We start from the raw sequence: 17810 nt of genomic DNA on the forward strand, positions 1-17810 counted from the left end.
AAGACGGGGCTCATCTTAACTATTTTGAATATTGCCCAGTAGCGTAATCCATGATATATCATAATTTCATGGGTGATTTACATTTGGTATTGTTAATCTTGATAGTAAACGGTAGTTAAAAATATTTAACTAGTAATTAATGTAGATAAAAGTAGTGGAGTAAAAAGTATTATATTGGTTTCTAAAATGTAAAAAAGTATAATGTAGTATAAATGGAGATAGTCTTCTCAAGTAATGTACAAGCACAATAGCCTACTTGAATAGATGTGCTGTAGTTAGATTCCACTACTGAAAATGTGAAGTTAAAACAGACTAATACAAGAGAAGTTTCAGGGACTATTACTTTAAGGGGGTGGGGGGCAACCAATAACATTATTTTCATTATCAGTTATTCTGTCCATTATTCCTTCCTCTATAACTGCTTGGTATGTATCATCTCAGATAAACAATATAAGATATATTCAAATTGCTTGTTTTTTTTTTGTTTGTTTGTTGTTGTTGTTTTTAGCATCTGTAAAAAAATAAATAAATGAAAATGAAAATTTAAAAAAGCTAAATATCATGAAAGACAGAGAAATGCAATACTGGGACTTGGCTTTTTTCCCCTCCATTTTTTCTTTCCTTTTTTTTTAATACAAATGACTTGAAATATCAATTATCTGTTGATCAATCAATCATCTAATCGTTTCATAAAGGTGTATTTGTCTGGATGAAAGATGAACGAAAGATCAACGAAAGAGCTATTGTGTGTTCTGTATGTTGTACAGACTATTTGTAATTCAATGGATGTATACAGTCCCTGAAATTACTAAGGCTACATATTGGAAATATCGATTCCTTTTATCCCCACAGATTAGGGGGATTTTCGTTTGAGAGGGGATAGCGGTTACTCAATGTGAAACTTTCGGCTCATCGTGAATGTAAAAAAATGGTGGTGATTCAACAGTGAGTCATAGTGCCAGTGTACAAACAAGGCAGAGGCTTGGATAAGATCACCTGACTGATACTAAAGAAAAGACTGTATGAAACCTTCACTTCACCAGGATTTGACACAATGAGCCTATATATATATTTTAGATTTTAATATAATTATAACTTCTTGAAATTCTGTGCAGGCTAAAATATAGTAAAAATCGCGACAAATTTTCATCTCCAAGCACCTTTAGTATTTTCATCGAGTTAATAGTGCGTTTTGTTTATGTATTTATTTACTGTTTATTTTATTTATATTTTTTCTGTAGTCGTTTTCCATAAAAGGTCAATAAAATAAGACCGTCTTTACCTGTGGCAGGTAAACAGGAAGTCACCACAGGTGCGGGGTGGAGACACGCCCGCAGAAACCTGAAGCTCCCGGAAAAAGTTTTCCCTCCTATCTTTCGACCTGTTTCGCTCCGTCGGAGTCAGACACGATATATTGAGGTTAGACAGACTTCTGTGAATATCTTGTTCGGAGAGGAGTCTTTCTGTAAAAGCACCACAAGATATTTTTCTTTTGTAGTTTTTTTTCTAGTATAGATTTTCGTCATTTTGCTGCAGGTTGAATTCGCTGTCAAACACAAGAATCATCTCCTGGCGACCAGGCCTGCAGGTTCACCTCGGAAAACAGCCTGTGTGTGGGCAGCGCCAAAAACCACTGAGGAAATAAACAAGAGAAGTTGGGCAGAGGGGAATAGTTCAGGTGTTGTGAGTTTTATTTTATTTTATTTTTTTATTTTTTTAATTATAGCAGTTTAGGCCAGGTGTTGAGCCCTGATGGATTATATGGACAGTGGACTGAGATACACCCCAAAGTCGGTAAGAATCTTGTACTAATACGCATTCTACACACAAGCCGTCATGCAGTTTAACCCTTTGAAAGCTGAGCAAATTGGTTTGATTTCTTTCAGAATCACAGGTAAAAGGCCACGGGCAACTTAACAAGACATAGCCCAAAGATTAGCAAAAAGTTTGTAAAAACGTCACAAGAAAGTGATCAGCAAATAAGCCCCCTTCCACAAAAAAAGACCATTTAAAAGAGCTGAAAATGAAATACATATTACATATGTTTTTTTTTCTGTAACACATTTTAAAATATAAAATAATTACAATTATAAATGTAGTTTTCTGGACATTTTCCTATTTTATAGATAACTATAAATAATAATAATAATGATAATAATAATAATAATAATAATAATAATAATCCCTCTTTTTTACAACTAATTTTTAGGTAATTTTCTTTTCAACTCTTATTAATTTCTTGCAATCTGTGTGATATTTCTTGCCAAGTTGGCCATTGCTCTTTTTCCCAGGTTTTTGAAAGAAATTAAAACTAATTTGTTTTGGTGTTACCTGATTTCACCCTCTTTCCTAATTTTGGTACATATTTGTGGGGCAACATAAGACAGGAAGTGGACCAAACTGATGCAGAGACAATCTTTACAGATAAGTTAGTGTGAGCTGACAGGTAAACACTCATAACAAACCTGTCAGACATGAAGTAGAAGGTCACTTGTATTTTCATTCCACACATACACAACACTTGAAAGTGCACACACAACCATACTTTTTTTTTTTTTACCTCAACAGCCTCAGCCACTCTTACCACTTGCACACTGTTTTGCCTGAAGACAAACACGTTACTAAAAGTAAAAAAGAAATCCAGCTCAGAAGCTGAGAAAACCTGCTTTCATTTATTTGCAAAGCTTCTGGTTCTGTACTGATTAGAGGCTGTGCCTGTGGTTTAATTTGGTATTTTTGGAGAGTGAGCCTTTAAACTCCTAAATCCCATGTCATAAAGGCCCCAGAGTGTTTAAATTCATGAGCAAATACCTCTTCTGAGGCTGCACAATTCTCCGAAATGTGTTACTTTGTAACAAGAAAATCTATCATTTGCATCTGCATTAGGAGCAACGTACACCTTGTGACACATAGGATCAGATTAAGATTCATTACAAAGTAGGGTTTCACTTACAAGGAGTTTGCTTCGGTTTTTGGTGCACACATTAAGCATACTAATTAAACACATTAAGAGAAATACAAATAAGGCGAAGTACTGCAACTCTCAAGAACATGACTACAGAATAGAAAAGTAAAAAATACCACAAAGATTCTTTAAGTGTATATAAATTAACAAACATGCACAATGTAGTTGTTTCAGAATAAGAGAGCTGTAGCGTTTGGTGTAGGATGTGCAGAAATATTAGTCATAGGGCACGTATGTCAGATAATTCAAATCAGAGCAGTGGCTATTGAGAAAATATTAAAAATAATAAGATGTTATAAAATCTTGGGTATCCTGTTCTTTGGCCCATGGTACAACTTTCCATCAAACATCACAGCTCCTATTCCCTATTGCCTTATTTCCAGGTAGTTTGCGTAATGAAAAAGTGTATTAAGGCATCTTCCCACCTGCAGAAAACAATAAATGACACTCCAGACCACTTTAATCTTTGAGACAATTCCAATCTTTGGATAAAACCTTTGTCATTTTCTCTGTCAAACCTCCCTGAGTTGAATCAGCATAGGTCCTCAGAATGCAGGGCAGCCAGGGGCTGACGTCTGAATTCCTCCAGGTTCCTCCGCCCTGTTTTGACTTGTTCACGAGTCCTTCATTTCTGCCCCCTAATATCCATGTGGGATTACTCCATAGCATCCTAGTGTGATGATGAGTACAAAGCGTGTGGAAAATACCCTGCAACTCAGAGGATTTGTTCTTGGAGCGGAGCTGAGGTGTACTCAGTAGCAAAGTTGCTGTCATAAGTGTGTTTTGGTCATAGGCAATGAGGCTGGCTAATAGTTTAATTCACAAATTCTGATTACATGATGTGTATTAGGATTCAGATTTTAGTTGTCTTCAAGAATAGTAAGCAAATTGGTGTTAAAGATTGGCAATAATAGGTATTTGACTTTGTTTTGTGACTCTGATTGTGACTTTACTATAATTATATTGTTTAAACCTGTTTACAAGCTCCCTACATTTTACACTAGAATCAGCATCAGAATAGACTTTATTGCCATTATATGAAATACAACGACACTTAAAGAGACATCTCTGCAAACAGCAACAATACAATAAACAAATACATAAGTTAAAAGTACATTTATTTCGTTTTTAGATTCTGCAGAATGGCCACTTAGTGTTGCACTGTGCAAAAGAAGGTTCATTTGAAGAGCTGTGAGTCATAGATTGTGGTTAATTTGATTTGTAGCCAGAGAAGCTTCATCTTGTTTATAAGGAGATGGAGCATCATGACATGTTCTCTGTTTCTTAATTTTGAATCTATTTCCCTTTAGTTTGTAGCTTTAAAAAAAAAACACCTTGGGCTGTGAATGCATGATGCATCCAAATGTTTTATTAATAAACAAAACTGAGCCGTGCATATCTACTCCATGCTTTTAAAATAGGGATTTAATATAACCTATAAAAACTTGATCTTTAAAAATCTTTAGATCTAAAGATCTTTAAAAAAAAGTTCTTTGCTGGCTATCAAAGGTGCAGTGTAGTTTATTTTGGACATTCAGCCTGAGTATCAGGTTTATACAAGTGGAGAGACAGTGTTGTCCTTGTTTTAGAAAACAGACAATGCAGACAGTCTTCCAGTAAACGTCCCAAAGCTTTTAAGATTCTTTTTTGTTGTTCTGTGAAGTAGTCCAGTTTTTCAGGGTCCTTTAAATTTTCTACTCCAGTACAGTGAGCGCGCACAGAAACTTGTTGTGTTCCACTTCAGATCTGAGTGGTTTGCTCCCAGCAGGTTTGACAGGATCTTACATGGTGAAACCTTTGTACCCCCTCCCCCCTCCGTCTCGCCTCTTAAAGGTAACCACACTGCTGTGACTCATGCATGATGTTCCCTTCTAATACATTACCAGAACCAGACAGTGAAACTGTATTTTCTGATTTTTGTGAGTAGATTTTGAATTTATATCTGTTTAGATGTTTTTTTTTACCTTTTTTCCCCCATTTTTCAAAGAAAAGCATTTTGTCATGTTTCAGAACATATTTACACAGTTTTCTGTTTGAGAACCTAATTCTGTAGGTTGGGACATTCCTAAAATACACAAGTACCTTCATGCTGCTCTCACTTACCTTCAGTTAATTATCTAACTCAGGTCAAGAAAAGACTGTCTTAAAAAAGAAAAAGAAAATCAACAGTGTCAGTGGTTGGAATTAATATTAGGAAGATGTTGTTTTTGGCCCTAAGATTTATCTGTTGATCATTAATTCAGCTATGCAACTCTCTGTCTGTCCTCTAGGACAAGGACTGGGACACCTCTGTCCAGTTCTTGCCAGCATCAGATAACAAAAAGCTTGAGAAGAAAAAGGGTCCGGGGAAAGTTGGGGCTGTGATTGGTGTGATCATCTTTGCTCTTGTTGTCGCACTCATGACTGGACTGCTGGTCTGGCATTTCCACTGTAAGTACACTTTTTAAATATTAATTGGATTAATAGGACACAGTAGCAAGCATTTGATGAAAAAGTACTTAAGTTTTGAAGAAACTTCATCACAATGACAAAGATAGCCACAAAAGTAGGTGATTTTGATCAAGAAATCTGGCAATTAGCATGTAGATAAACACAATGTGCTTTGTCAACATGAGAAAAATATTAGAGCACAGCAAAACCATATTATCAAAGTCAGAGAGATGAGAAAATTTTTCAAAAAGACCCTTTTGCACTTTGTAAAAGTCCCACTCCACTCAAAAATGTGTTTTTTCTTCTGTTTATATCCCATTAAATGAATGGTAGTAACTACACTGACTTTTAACTTTTAACTTTAACTTTTAAAGTTTGTAACTAGAGAGATGTTTTCACATTCCTCTTCTGAATTGGAGGATTAGATGTCTGTGCATTTACTTAAAATCGAGATTAAAACGTCTGCCGGTCAAGCTAGATTAGGTATGTCACTAAGACAAAAGGCAATCAATGTTTAATATGGAAAAGGCATATTGTCAAAGCAGAGTTGCTTTAGCATTGTGAAAGTTTTGACAACAAACGTGGTAGAGTGTGCAAGCTTTGGGCATAAACAGTGCCCTGGAGTTTCCTTTCATTATCTACCAGAAACCCCATCATAGCAAATATCATATGTTTCAAAGTCACTAATGCAGTATCAGCCAATGCCAGTTAGCCTACAAGCTTACAAGCTTATCAACACAAGTAAAAGCTGCTATCTACACTTACCATTCTGATATGTCTGCCAGTCATTGATTTTGGTGCACAACAGACTCCTCATTTGAGTCTGACTAAGGCTCAAACATGTATGGCTGATTATCTCCAATGTTTTCTGTGTCACAACATTAACATGCAAACTAACAGGAGCAAACTCTGTCTTCTTTGGTGGAGGCAAAAGATATGGATCAAAAGGAAGAGAAAGTATTTACTTTGATGTCTACTTTAGCTTCCTTCTAATAAAAATCAAAACATATTTGCATATGTGTTTTGATAAACCATGAAATGTTAATAAACAAGTAAGAGCTCAGTGCACCTTTGTTCTGTTTACTCTGTCTGATTATTTGCACATGCAAATGATTAAAACCTGGAAAGAGTAGATTAAAGCTACATCAGTTGAAACACCTGAGGGACTCAAAACGTTACAACCTTAAAGATAGAAGGAAAATAAATGAGTAACAAACAAACAAAAGTTGATGAAGAGAAAAGACACAGCATCAAGATAAAATGTGCTTAACTCTTGTGCAGAAAGAGTGTGGTTGTGCATCTTCATTCTTGTCTGTGTGATCCTGCAGTCCGTAAAGATGTGCGGCTCAAGAGGATGTACAGCGGCTCCATGAAGATCACCAACCAGGTGTTTGAAGACGCCTACGAGAACTCCAACAGCTCTGAATTCAAGACGCTGGCGAAGCAGGTGACTTCACAGGTGAGATTGCACTCCACTGCTCTGTTCTTAAAAATGAAAATCATCTGCGTGTCAAAAGTTGTTTTTCAGGTGATTTCAAACAGCCCTCAGCATGCTCTGTTGTGATCTTTCTCCTCTCTCTTTCAGCTTAAGTCCATCTATTCCAAAAGTCCACAGCTGGCCAAATACTATGTTGGTTCCACAGTTCAGGCTTTCAGGTAAGACTCCTTTATTGTTATCTCCACCAAGAGAGCCATGTTTCCATTCCTGTCTTTTGTGTTGGTTTGCAGGAGATCTCAAAAACAGATTTCACTGAAATTTGGGGTAAAACTAGGCCAAGGGTTAAGAAATGAGTGATTGTTTTTGCTGTACATGCATGCAGGTCTAATAGCACCACCATACATAACACACTAATCTCTACACTAATCACATTCTGTTATCAAAATTTTTAAGATTTCCAATCTGGATGGGATTTACTGTTAAAGTTATTCCATGTAGGATTTTCCTTAAAAACAGTGTCTAGACTTAATATATGGACAGAGGTTTTCTGTCTCAGCCATCACCTATAAACCACCACACACTTCAAGGTGTGTGGTGGTTTAGTAAAAAACCATTTGTAAAAAAAAAAAAAAAAAGTGTACTTATCTGCAGAGACTCTGCCCTCCGCCTCTATTTTATTGTTTTCTTCCGCTCATCACCCAAACACATTAAATGATTGTAGCTGAATTGACAGCTAGTATTTGTAAAAAAAAAAAAAAAAAAAATCTGGGAAGAATTCATTTTCATGTGACATTTTTTGTAGCTGTAGGATGATGTGGAGAAAATCAAATATCATTATATTTTTGACCAAATACCTCAATGTTGATAACAAGATGATACTGTAGTGTTGGCTATTTTGGTGCTTTCACAAAATATTGAGTCAATTAGATTTTTTAAAAATTATAATCAGTAATGTTGATATAAAGACCAAATGGGTAAAGGCAAATTATAAAACATCTGGTAAGTTCCGAAAATTACATCACTTTACTGTGATGCAGCCTTTAAAAGCAGGACAAGACTTATGATATTACCATATCTAAAATCTGAGATGATATTTAGTCTGACAACACAATACTGATACAATTTCAATATATTGCCCAGCATTATACATAGCCATGTTTGGGGATGTTTGGGATTATATCACTTACATTATAACTAATTTAAAGTATTTAATGAAAGAAAAACTATAGTCTTGATATATCAGCAGACATGCATCTGTCTGACCCTTTTTTTTAATGTGCACCACCTATTTACTAGTTAATTCTGGTCTCATTGCTCTTAGTGAAGGCAGTGTTATTGCCTACTACCTGTCTGAGTTCAGTGTCCCTAACGGACAAGAGGCATCTGTCGACCACGCTGTGTCCACAATGCAGACGCTAGTGGAAAAGGAGCAGCGTACCCTGTTCAGACCTGGCAACTCTCTCCTTGTTCAAGACGTAGTGGCTGCAGGTAGAGTCAAAGCAACTGAAGGCCAAACCTGTGTCGTTTGTGATTCACACCATATTCCATCATGCTGTTTAACTTTTGGTTTGTTGTAGAATGTCAAGTTCTTGGTGGTTGTGGATTTACTCTTTATTTTTTTGCTGCCAGTATCCTCATATAAGTTATTTGTTTTGTGTTTCATTTTACAGTACTTGATTACCGCCTGACCTCCAATACATTCAACAGTAAGTGCTCAGTTTGCATCTATCATTTATTCTACAAGAGTTATCTATTATCTTAATCGTAACTTATTTGCTTTTATACCAGTGTTTCATCATATCCAGGAAAGTTAATGTGTTTAACTGCAAATAATAGCATAATGACATCAGAATAAATCTTTAAACTGGTCAGAATTCAATTAGCATTGAGATAATGGGCTGCTGCAGTAATGGGCTGTAACAGTGGTTACAATGTTGACTGTGAGTATCACTAAAAGCCGTTGTTTCTCTGTCAGGATTTTTCAGTTTTTCGGAACATACAAGGTCCAATCACCTGGGGCAGATCCAGTCCCCTGGCTTTCCAGACAGACCTTATTCCCCCAACACCTTCCTCCAGTGGCGGCTGAGAGCAGACCCCAACCATGTCATCAAGCTTAACTTTGACACGATGAATCTAGAAGAGAACTGCAAGAACGACTTTGTCAAAATCTACGACTCCCTGGTGGCCATTGAGAGCCATGTTATGGAAGAGTGAGTTTTTCTCTCATCTCATATAAATACAGCTTCAAGCGAATAGTTACTTGCCTGTTTTCTGCTCTGTTATTTTTATGCAGTGGCATGCTGTACAAGGTTTTAGATGTGGATAGAAAGGACTACATCTTGTGTGTAAGGCCCTCTGCTGGTCAGATCGACCCTTTACATATTCTGAGTTAAGCCTTGAATAATACCTCTTGCAATATGACAGTTTAGTCTAAATCTGATTGGAATTTGAAATTTGATTGCTCTTTCCAAATGTAAAAAATGACAACCACAACTTCAACAGGCAGGACTTTAATGTGTGCATGATAAAATCATTTGTGGCATTCTTGCAGGGGAGTGATAAAAATTCCTGTGTATGCAACCCAAATTGACACCACATGATACTTTTTCTCTTGATGGACAAGAAATTTCTTTTCATTAATTAAAAAAGGTCCAGTGTGTAGGATATATTGGGTGGAATATAATGTTACTCAATAAGTATGTTTTCTTTAGTGTATAATCACCTGCATATAAGAACCGTGATTTCGTTAGAATAAGTCATATATAACTAAAGGGAGCCGGTCCTCAGCTGTGTTTCAGTAGTAGCCCAGATCAGCCAAACCAAATACTGGCTCTGTACAGTGCGATTCGAAATTTCATGCTGGTCATTGTAGGTAGCAGGCCCTCTGCGACAAGCAGCATCAGAAAAACACAGATTTTGAATCATAAAACTGCCTCATTTAGTGGTTTTATCTGTTTAAATCACTGACTCTGTTTGTTTTGGAGATTTGAGTAACTGTAAAAACCCTCTGCATGTCTGGATCTTACCATGTTAGGCAAAAAAAAAGTTAAGCACAAATTGGTAGGTTATGGGCTAGCAGTCTGTCTCGGATGTACCAAACATGACAGAAAAACACTGAGCGTGACAGAAAAACACTGATTTTCAAGAAACTGGAACTAGTCCAGGTGGCAGTGAAACAACACTTACGGATACCATGACCTGGATAACTGAGAACCTTCATCAACTCATCAACCTGATTTGTAACATACAGTCGCTTTATTCAGCGTTTTTACCTGTTTCACTCACCTGGGACATTTGTTTTGGAGAGAAAGAGACCTCTGCCATTTACTTGGCTCCTGTTAAAAGCCTCAACAATGAACACTGAAGGAATTCTAAGCAGGAGTTTCAGCTGGTTGCAATCTGCAATCCTCACCACCAGATGCCGTTAAATCCCCCTACAGCTTACTCAGTTCTCCTTTAATCTATGATTGAATTCAATTTAAGTCAAAGGAACCAGACTAGGAAGACTATAATATGATGTACTTTGTTTGTGCCAAAGGTAAAGATCAAAGTTCAATGATTTTAATTCTTTGGTAGTAAGAAAAATCTCTGACACAGCATTTTGCACATAATTACTTCAGTTGGTGTTTGATACAATAAGAGTATGTTGTTCTGGAATAAATTCAAGCCAATTATTCGATTATTACCATCACATCAGTGAACAGTACAGTAAGGTCATTTATGTTGTCTGGGTTTTTTTCCTCTGCAGGATGTGCGGTTACTACTCACCTAGTGAGCCGTTGACCTTTCTGTCCTCTGGTAATGTCATGCTAGTGACAATGGCCTCAAATGGCGATAAGAACTACCCAGGTTTTAGAGCACAAGTCTCACAAATCCCACGTGGAAGTAAAGGTAGGGACTAGTATCTGCGTGATTAAAACTCACTTAAGTCTCTTTGTTTTGAGCTGCACTGTAAAAGACTGACATTATTATATCCATATTTTTTAACAGGTACAACATGTGGTGGCCAACTGACAGGCGAAAAAGGCACCTTCTCTTCTCCCAACTATCCAGATTACTATCCTCCTCGAACTTCATGCCAGTGGTCGATCCAGGTGAGATGTCAGCACATAATCCACATAGCCATGTCATACGTTTCACACAGGTTCCTGTTTTGCTCCTCAGAAGCTCACGTGTCACTTTGTCAATTACTTTTTACCCATCTTTGTCAATCACTAAGGTCCCGGCTGGAAAGGCGGTGAAGGTGACGTTCAAAAAGTTCCTCATGACAGAGCCTGGGCAGGGAAACAGTAAAGACTGTCGCAAAGACTATGTGGAGGTCAATGGAAAGAAGTGAGTGTATGCTTGTGTGTTGTCAAACCACATAGGAATTACAAAAGAGAGCAGGCATGTCAGTGCATGTGCTTCTCATCCTCAGACTGTGTGGAGATAAGCCTGATGGAACAGTGACAGAAACCAGCAACACCAACACAATGATCGTGGTGTTTAACTCCGATGCCTCCTATGTGGACCGAGGTTTTAATGCAACATATGAGGCCATTGATGTTTTAGATCGTAAGTGACTTAGTTTCTCCCCGATAATGATCATTTCTTGACATTAGATAAGTGTGTCTAATGTTAACTCTGTCATTCACAGCTTGTCCAAAGATGTTCCAGTGCAGAAATCAGCAATGCATCACAACAGACCTCAGGTGTGATGGCTGGAATGACTGTGGAGACATGAGTGATGAATTAAACTGCAGTAAGTGCTGTTGACTCAGATTATACTCAGAAGGGGTAGTCACACTCAATAGCCTAATTACTCCCTGCATTGTTGGTACACAAAATGATTTAACTGCGTGTTCCTCCAGAGTGCAATGCAAAGGATATCACTTGTAAAAATGGGTTGTGTAAGCCCATGTTTTGGAGATGTGATGGCGTAGATGACTGTGGAGACCGCACAGACGAGCTGAACTGTGGTAAGAGCACTGATTGAGGATGGATTCTACATAAGCTTTGAAAGGTTTCGGTCAGTTTTCGCATGCCTGTCTGTTTCTTTTGTTTTCTAAGGTGGTTGCAAATCTGGACAAATAGCATGTAAAAATAACAAATGTGTTTCCGAGAAGAATCGCTGCGACGGCAGGGACGACTGTGGGGATGGGTCTGATGAGCTCGACTGTGCGAGAAGTAAGACTTTACTTTACTGAAGTAAAGCACTTTCACCATATGTATGTGCTAACTTACTAAGCTATGTAGTGCATTCCTTTGCACAACTGGTTTACAGTTCACTTACCCTTTATGTCCAATCTTGCCATGCATCTCAACCCAAATTTTCTACAGCAGGAAGTGGTACTTGGCAAAACAATCTCGGATGCACCCATTGTATGATATCTGCTAAGCGCCAAATTGTGGGCGTACAAGTTTGGCAACTAATTGGATGAAAATAGTGGAACATTTAGCAGCTAAAGAGACAAAGTAGTGCTAAAAGGAGAGTGTGTACTGAACAGGCAATGCTATGTCAGAGATGTAAAACAAAATTATGAGTTAAAAGTTTTTGCACACATTTTTTGCAACACATTTTAGTGCATGCATGATTGATGACCGGAGGAATTCATAGTTTGAATCTGATTGTTCTTTCTCGCTCTTCGCAGACACTGGTATAAGCTGCACTGATCTAACATATAGATGTAAAAATAACAAATGCATCAGTAAAGTGAACCCAGAATGCGACGGGACAGAGGACTGCGAAGATGGATCTGACGAGGAAAATTGTGGTATGTCACAAAACAAACAATCAAAACCTCATTGAGTGTATGTACTTTGTCTCAGATTTGAAAACTAGTTATTATAGCCATCTGCATCGTTTAGCTTGCATGACAAAGCAGATGTGAACTCCCACCCACTCCAGGCATGACAGCAAGCTGCAACAAGCCAGCTCTGTGATTAACTGATGTTGTTACTTTTCAGACTGCGGTAGGAGTATGTTCAAGACGTCACGTATTGTGGGCGGTCAGGATGCAGAACCAGGGGAGTGGCCCTGGCAGGTCAGCCTCCATGTCAAAGGTCACGGCCACGTGTGCGGAGCGTCCCTCATCAATGAACGCTGGCTGGTCACTGCTGCCCACTGTGTGCAAGATGATGGCAAGACAAGGTAGCCTTTTGCATAATGCTTTTGGTTCCTACTGGCAACTGTAAATATTTATTTTTCTGCATGTTGTGACAAATTTGGGCTCAAGCTCACAGCTCTCTCAGAATAAGTAAGGTGGAGGGAAATCTGGAGTGAGATCGATATGCAGGCTACCCAGTTTTAGACGTATGCTGATCATTACATTTTCATATTGTAGATATTTTCACAGATGTGCCTTTTCAGGAGGAGTTGTAGTTAATATAACAGTAGAATGATTAAAAAAATCCTAAAATATTTTTATTAATGGTAGAGCCACATTTAGACAAAAAAGGTCCTCTTCAAATTCTGAAAAGTGCATAGTTAAACCAAAGTTAAATATTTTTGTTAACACAAAACCGAGGGTGTTTATACTCCACAGTTTTACTGAAAGGCCTTAAGTGCTTATTAAATTCTTTCAATCATCAGGACAAAATAACTTGTCAGTCAGTCACATTCAAAATGAAACCTTAGAGCTCTGTGTTTTTACTAACAACACAATGCTTGTATGTGTGAATAATTTAACATGCATGGGCCCTGTCCAGGCCCTTAGTGCAAGTTTAGATGAGTGTTTAGACCATGTCTCTCTCCCCTAACACAGTAAGCTCAATTTAGATGTGTCAAAAAAAAGGTCATGTTAGTCTAGGTCTTTATACAGGGCATATTCTATTAAATTCACATTTTTTTCCTACAATCACTTAACAGTGGGATCAGAATAGTGATAATTGCCTAACATGTTTAATGAACGTTCAATGTTGAAAGCTTGTTGAATATACTGCAAAGCCTTTAACAGCAGTTATTGTTTGACTCTCTGTTTCAACAAACTGCCAGCTCAGTACTTAATTCTTCTCATCCTCTGGCCAATGCCTTGTCTCACAAACAGTGGAATTGCTGTAGATGTAGCGTCTTCAAAAAATAATAACAACCCACCTTAACATCCCAGTTACACACCTGTAGCTTTATATATATTCAACAGCAACTCAGCTAGATGGAAAATTGTACTAAAAAGTGTATGAATTCAAAATCAAAAATAAATTTCTGACAGTGTTTGATTTTGGGGTAACACTCATCAAGTTTTCAAGTCCAAAAGTTAACTAAAGTGCAAACAATTTGTTGTGGATTTATGGACTTTTGCAATTTAAAAAAGAAAAAAAATCATCGACTGACTTCAAAGCAAACATAACAAGTAACTAGGGCCCTCATAGAAATGTATTGGAGTCAAAAGTACAATATTTGTCCTTCAAGTGTAGTAGAGTCAAAGTAATAAGTTTCCCAAAAAAATAACAATACTCAGCTCAGCTCAACTGACCTTAAGTATCAGTGTTTAGGTAAATGTACTTTTTACTGGCCACCACTGGCCTCAAGATGTGCCTGTCAATGGTTACCTTAGATTTAGAATGAATTCTGTTTTTTCAACAATCTATTTATAAAGTTTTCAAAATTATACCAAAAATAAAAACAAACAAATCTCTCTCTCTCTCTCTCTATATATATATATGTGTGTGTGTGTGTGTGTGTGTGTGTGTGTGTGTGTGTGTGTGTGTGTGTGTGTGTGTGTATGTACAGGTACAAACACACGTACCTGTACACATACATATACATCAAAAAGACATACATCTGCAAATATGCACTAACATGGCAACAAAACGGTAGATAAACCATAGCTTGGACACTCATGCACAAATCCAAAATAAATACACAGGAATAAAAATGGCAAAAATGTCGAAATAAATAAAAAAGTAAATGAAAAGAAAAGCTAATAATAATAATTATAATTATAATTATAATTATAGTAAGTATATATGTGCACATACATATACACATGCATACATGCACACACACGTACAAATGAAAATATGTATATATGTGCACATACAGTACATACACACATGCGTACATGCGCACATGCATCTACATAATACATTGAGGGTACTCCAAGTCAGAAAGGTCCATCATGGCATACTGAGAATTATACTTGCTTTGTATACATCATGTTTAGATGAATGATATTGCAGAGGCTGTAATTATGTTTCCCTTGTTGTGTCCAGCATACAGTATAAGTCCTTGTCCTTCAAACAACTTATAAAAGGGCCCCATATACGTTGAAACCATTCTTGTTTGTCTTTCAGTGTATATGTTATTTTTTACAAAAGCAAACAAACAGTCATTTCCTTAAGCCAGAGTCTAATGCTTGGTCTCTGAGTGCTTTTCCATGTTAATGCTATAATCGTTTGGCTTGCAGAAAACATGCATCTAGAGGGAATCAATTTTGTGATCTGTCTTGGTGTGTGTCCTCAGATTCAATGAGGCCCGCACTTGGGTCGCTAACCTCGGCATGCACAGCCAGCAGCAAACTGGGAGTCCCGTGGTGAAGAGGAACCTGAAGCGCATCATACCCCACCCTAACTACAACGATTTTACCTTTGACAATGACATCGCCCTGATGGAGCTGGACAGTCCTGTCACCTACTCCGATTACATCAGGCCCATCTGCTTGCCGTCCCCCCAGCACAATTTTCCAGTTGGTCAATCCGTGTGGATCACTGGGTGGGGTGCCAAGCGAGAGGGAGGTGAGTCCCCACAAACAATAAGCCTTGTATTTCTCATTTTGGTGATCTTTTTTTTTTGCTAAAATATTTTCGTTGTAGTGGCTCTATATTTGCCTACTGATAGATGTCATGTAGTTGCTATTATGCTATTACACACCAAACAATTTTCTCTGATGAAGGTTTGCCATTAGGGGAATATTGATTACTGTTAGAGCCCCAACCTGATGACATCACATCTAAACCAAGTGTGATGGTGTCTTTCTGTTTATGTGTGTGTGTGCTGCAGGATTTGCTGCAAACGTGCTCCAAAAGGCCCAGGTCCGTATCATCAACAGCACGGTGTGTAACAATTTAATGGGAGGGCAGATCACATCTCGGATGACGTGTGCTGGAGTGCTAATCGGAGGAGTTGATGCTTGTCAGGTAATAAAAGGCCCATGCTGCTCTACTTTCTTGCATTCTGTTTCTCTCTGAAGAGCAGCTTTCTCCCAGAATGTTTTAAAAAAATAAGATATATGCATATTTTGATCAATAGGCAAATTTGACAACTAGATTTAACCGTTGTCAATCATACTGTGGTGATGAAAGTGTTAGGTGTTATCAGTTGTATGAAATGAAATGACACTTAGCATAGTTGCTTAATATCCATGTTTTTTTAACACTTGAGGAAAAAATTCTGAACATCGATATTATGATTATTGTTCTGAGAGCAATATTGATGGAAAAGAAAAAATATGCTCTTGTTTCTCCAAATTAGTGAGTTAATACTCAAAAGAATTTACAAAGTTATTATGTTGTTAATTCAGTAAAATTAGCAGATTTTTGTTCTGTTAAAATTCTGAGATAATTATCATGTTAATTCAGAAAAAGAGCATTTTTTTCATGAAAACATTTCCCATAAGTTTGAAATAATAATATCATGAATGCAGGTAAACCTGAGGAATGTTTCATTTCTCAAGTGAATGCATTACACTCTTGTAGGTTTGTTTTTTTTGGGGGGGGTTGCAGTCTTACATTAAACTGATTGCATGCCAACAACATTTCTGAGTGTAAAAATTGAGAAATGAAGGACAAAACTGTGTAGGAGGAAAAGGTAACGAAAGAGGGAGAAACACAAGGAAATTACCCACATCCCCCCAATGTAGTAACTTTATGCGCATGTATATTTGCTTCTGTTAGGGAGACTCTGGCGGCCCTTTGTCCAGTCCGTCCGGCAGTCATATGTTCCTGGCAGGAGTGGTCAGTTGGGGTGATGGTTGTGCCCGCAGGAACAAACCTGGCATCTACACAACAGTCACCAAATTCCGTGGCTGGATTAAAGAAAAGACAGGAGTGTAGACAACTGGTCAAATGAGGCCATATTGACATGAACATGGACTAACAACAACAACTACCAGTACGGGTTTTTGCTTCACCATGCTGACTTTCCAGCTGATGTAGTGACCTTGACTCAGTCACAGCTGCAGTGGAAAATGCACTGTTTGCTTGAAGAGCAATTTCAACACATTTTATGTCCACTGTGATTTTATGAGGGTGGGGTTTGTGAACTGTTTTTAAGTGTAAATAAATGTTTGATTTTTATTGTTTGTTTTTTGTTTTTTGTTGTGTTTTGATGGAGAACAATGTTATGCACACGAAATAGATTTTAGGCGCAATTGTTACACATAAATGGAAATGTGCATCTATGTACTCTGTTTTCTTTTGTTTAATCAGTAGATGTTACAATTTCCCACTATATTTCCTTGTTGTCTTTGCTCTAAATTTTATAAATTAAGAAAAGAAATGACAGCAAGCTCATTCCATCTTACCTCCTATGGCTTGGTATCTTACACACTGAATTCTAGTCCAGAAATCCCTGAAATCCCTGGTTAGTGATGGGAATGTTCACTTTGGAAAGCATTACCCTCCTCATCGTGGCTGACATTTAATTACAACGGATGTGAACTGCTTTTCTATCAGCATAAACTAGTAGGTTTTGTTTTAGTTTAATTTTATATGACCTCTGTTTCATTCGGTACAGTAATTATGCAGTTTAATCTGTCTTAAATCTGTGTAAATGTGTGTTTTATAGCAGATGTTTTTAAATAAAAGATTTCTAATATAACCTCCAGATCTTTGCATTTCTTTTTTATGCCCTGAAATACAAATCATCCATGATTTTTGGACGACTTAATGACAATAATATTTGTATTCCACTACTACTACAATGTCATAAAGAAATACTCATTCTGATCCCAATGCAAATTATATTTTGTGGGTGGGTGGGGGGGTGGGGGGTGTTTTTTC

At 37.4% G+C, this 17810-nt stretch overlaps 1 protein-coding gene across 1 annotated transcript; it reads left to right on the plus strand.

Annotated features, from left to right (window-relative positions):
* The first annotated feature begins 1349 nt into the window (after positions 1-1349).
* st14a (ST14 transmembrane serine protease matriptase a) lies at positions 1350-17628 on the plus strand. Its single transcript, XM_042486662.2, has 19 exons — positions 1350-1794; positions 5236-5395; positions 6724-6854; positions 6981-7051; positions 8155-8321; positions 8504-8539; positions 8809-9043; positions 10582-10724; positions 10824-10927; positions 11053-11165; positions 11251-11387; positions 11470-11574; positions 11684-11791; positions 11883-11999; positions 12464-12586; positions 12780-12963; positions 15274-15545; positions 15811-15947; positions 16704-17628. The coding sequence occupies exons 1-19, from the start codon at positions 1753-1755 to the stop codon at positions 16860-16862; spliced, it is 2544 nt and encodes an 847-aa protein (XP_042342596.2). The 5' UTR covers positions 1350-1752; the 3' UTR covers positions 16863-17628.
* The last annotated feature ends 182 nt before the right edge of the window (positions 17629-17810 follow it).

The sequence above is a fragment of the Plectropomus leopardus genome, chromosome 6, assembly GCF_026936395.1.
Source record: "Plectropomus leopardus strain MGB_pleo_1.0 chromosome 6, ASM2693639v1, whole genome shotgun sequence".
Classification (NCBI taxonomy): Eukaryota; Metazoa; Chordata; class Actinopteri; order Perciformes; family Serranidae; genus Plectropomus; species Plectropomus leopardus.

Coding starts and splice junctions, on each gene's coding strand:
- st14a (XM_042486662.2), top strand. CDS start 1,753: ATGGATTATATGGACAGTGGACTGAGATACACCCCAAAGTCG. Junction 6,855..6,980: donor CGAAGCAGGTGACTTCACAG/GTGAGATTGCAC, acceptor TCTCTCTTTCAG/CTTAAGTCCATCTATTCCAA. Junction 11,792..11,882: donor CACAGACGAGCTGAACTGTG/GTAAGAGCACTG, acceptor TTGTTTTCTAAG/GTGGTTGCAAATCTGGACAA.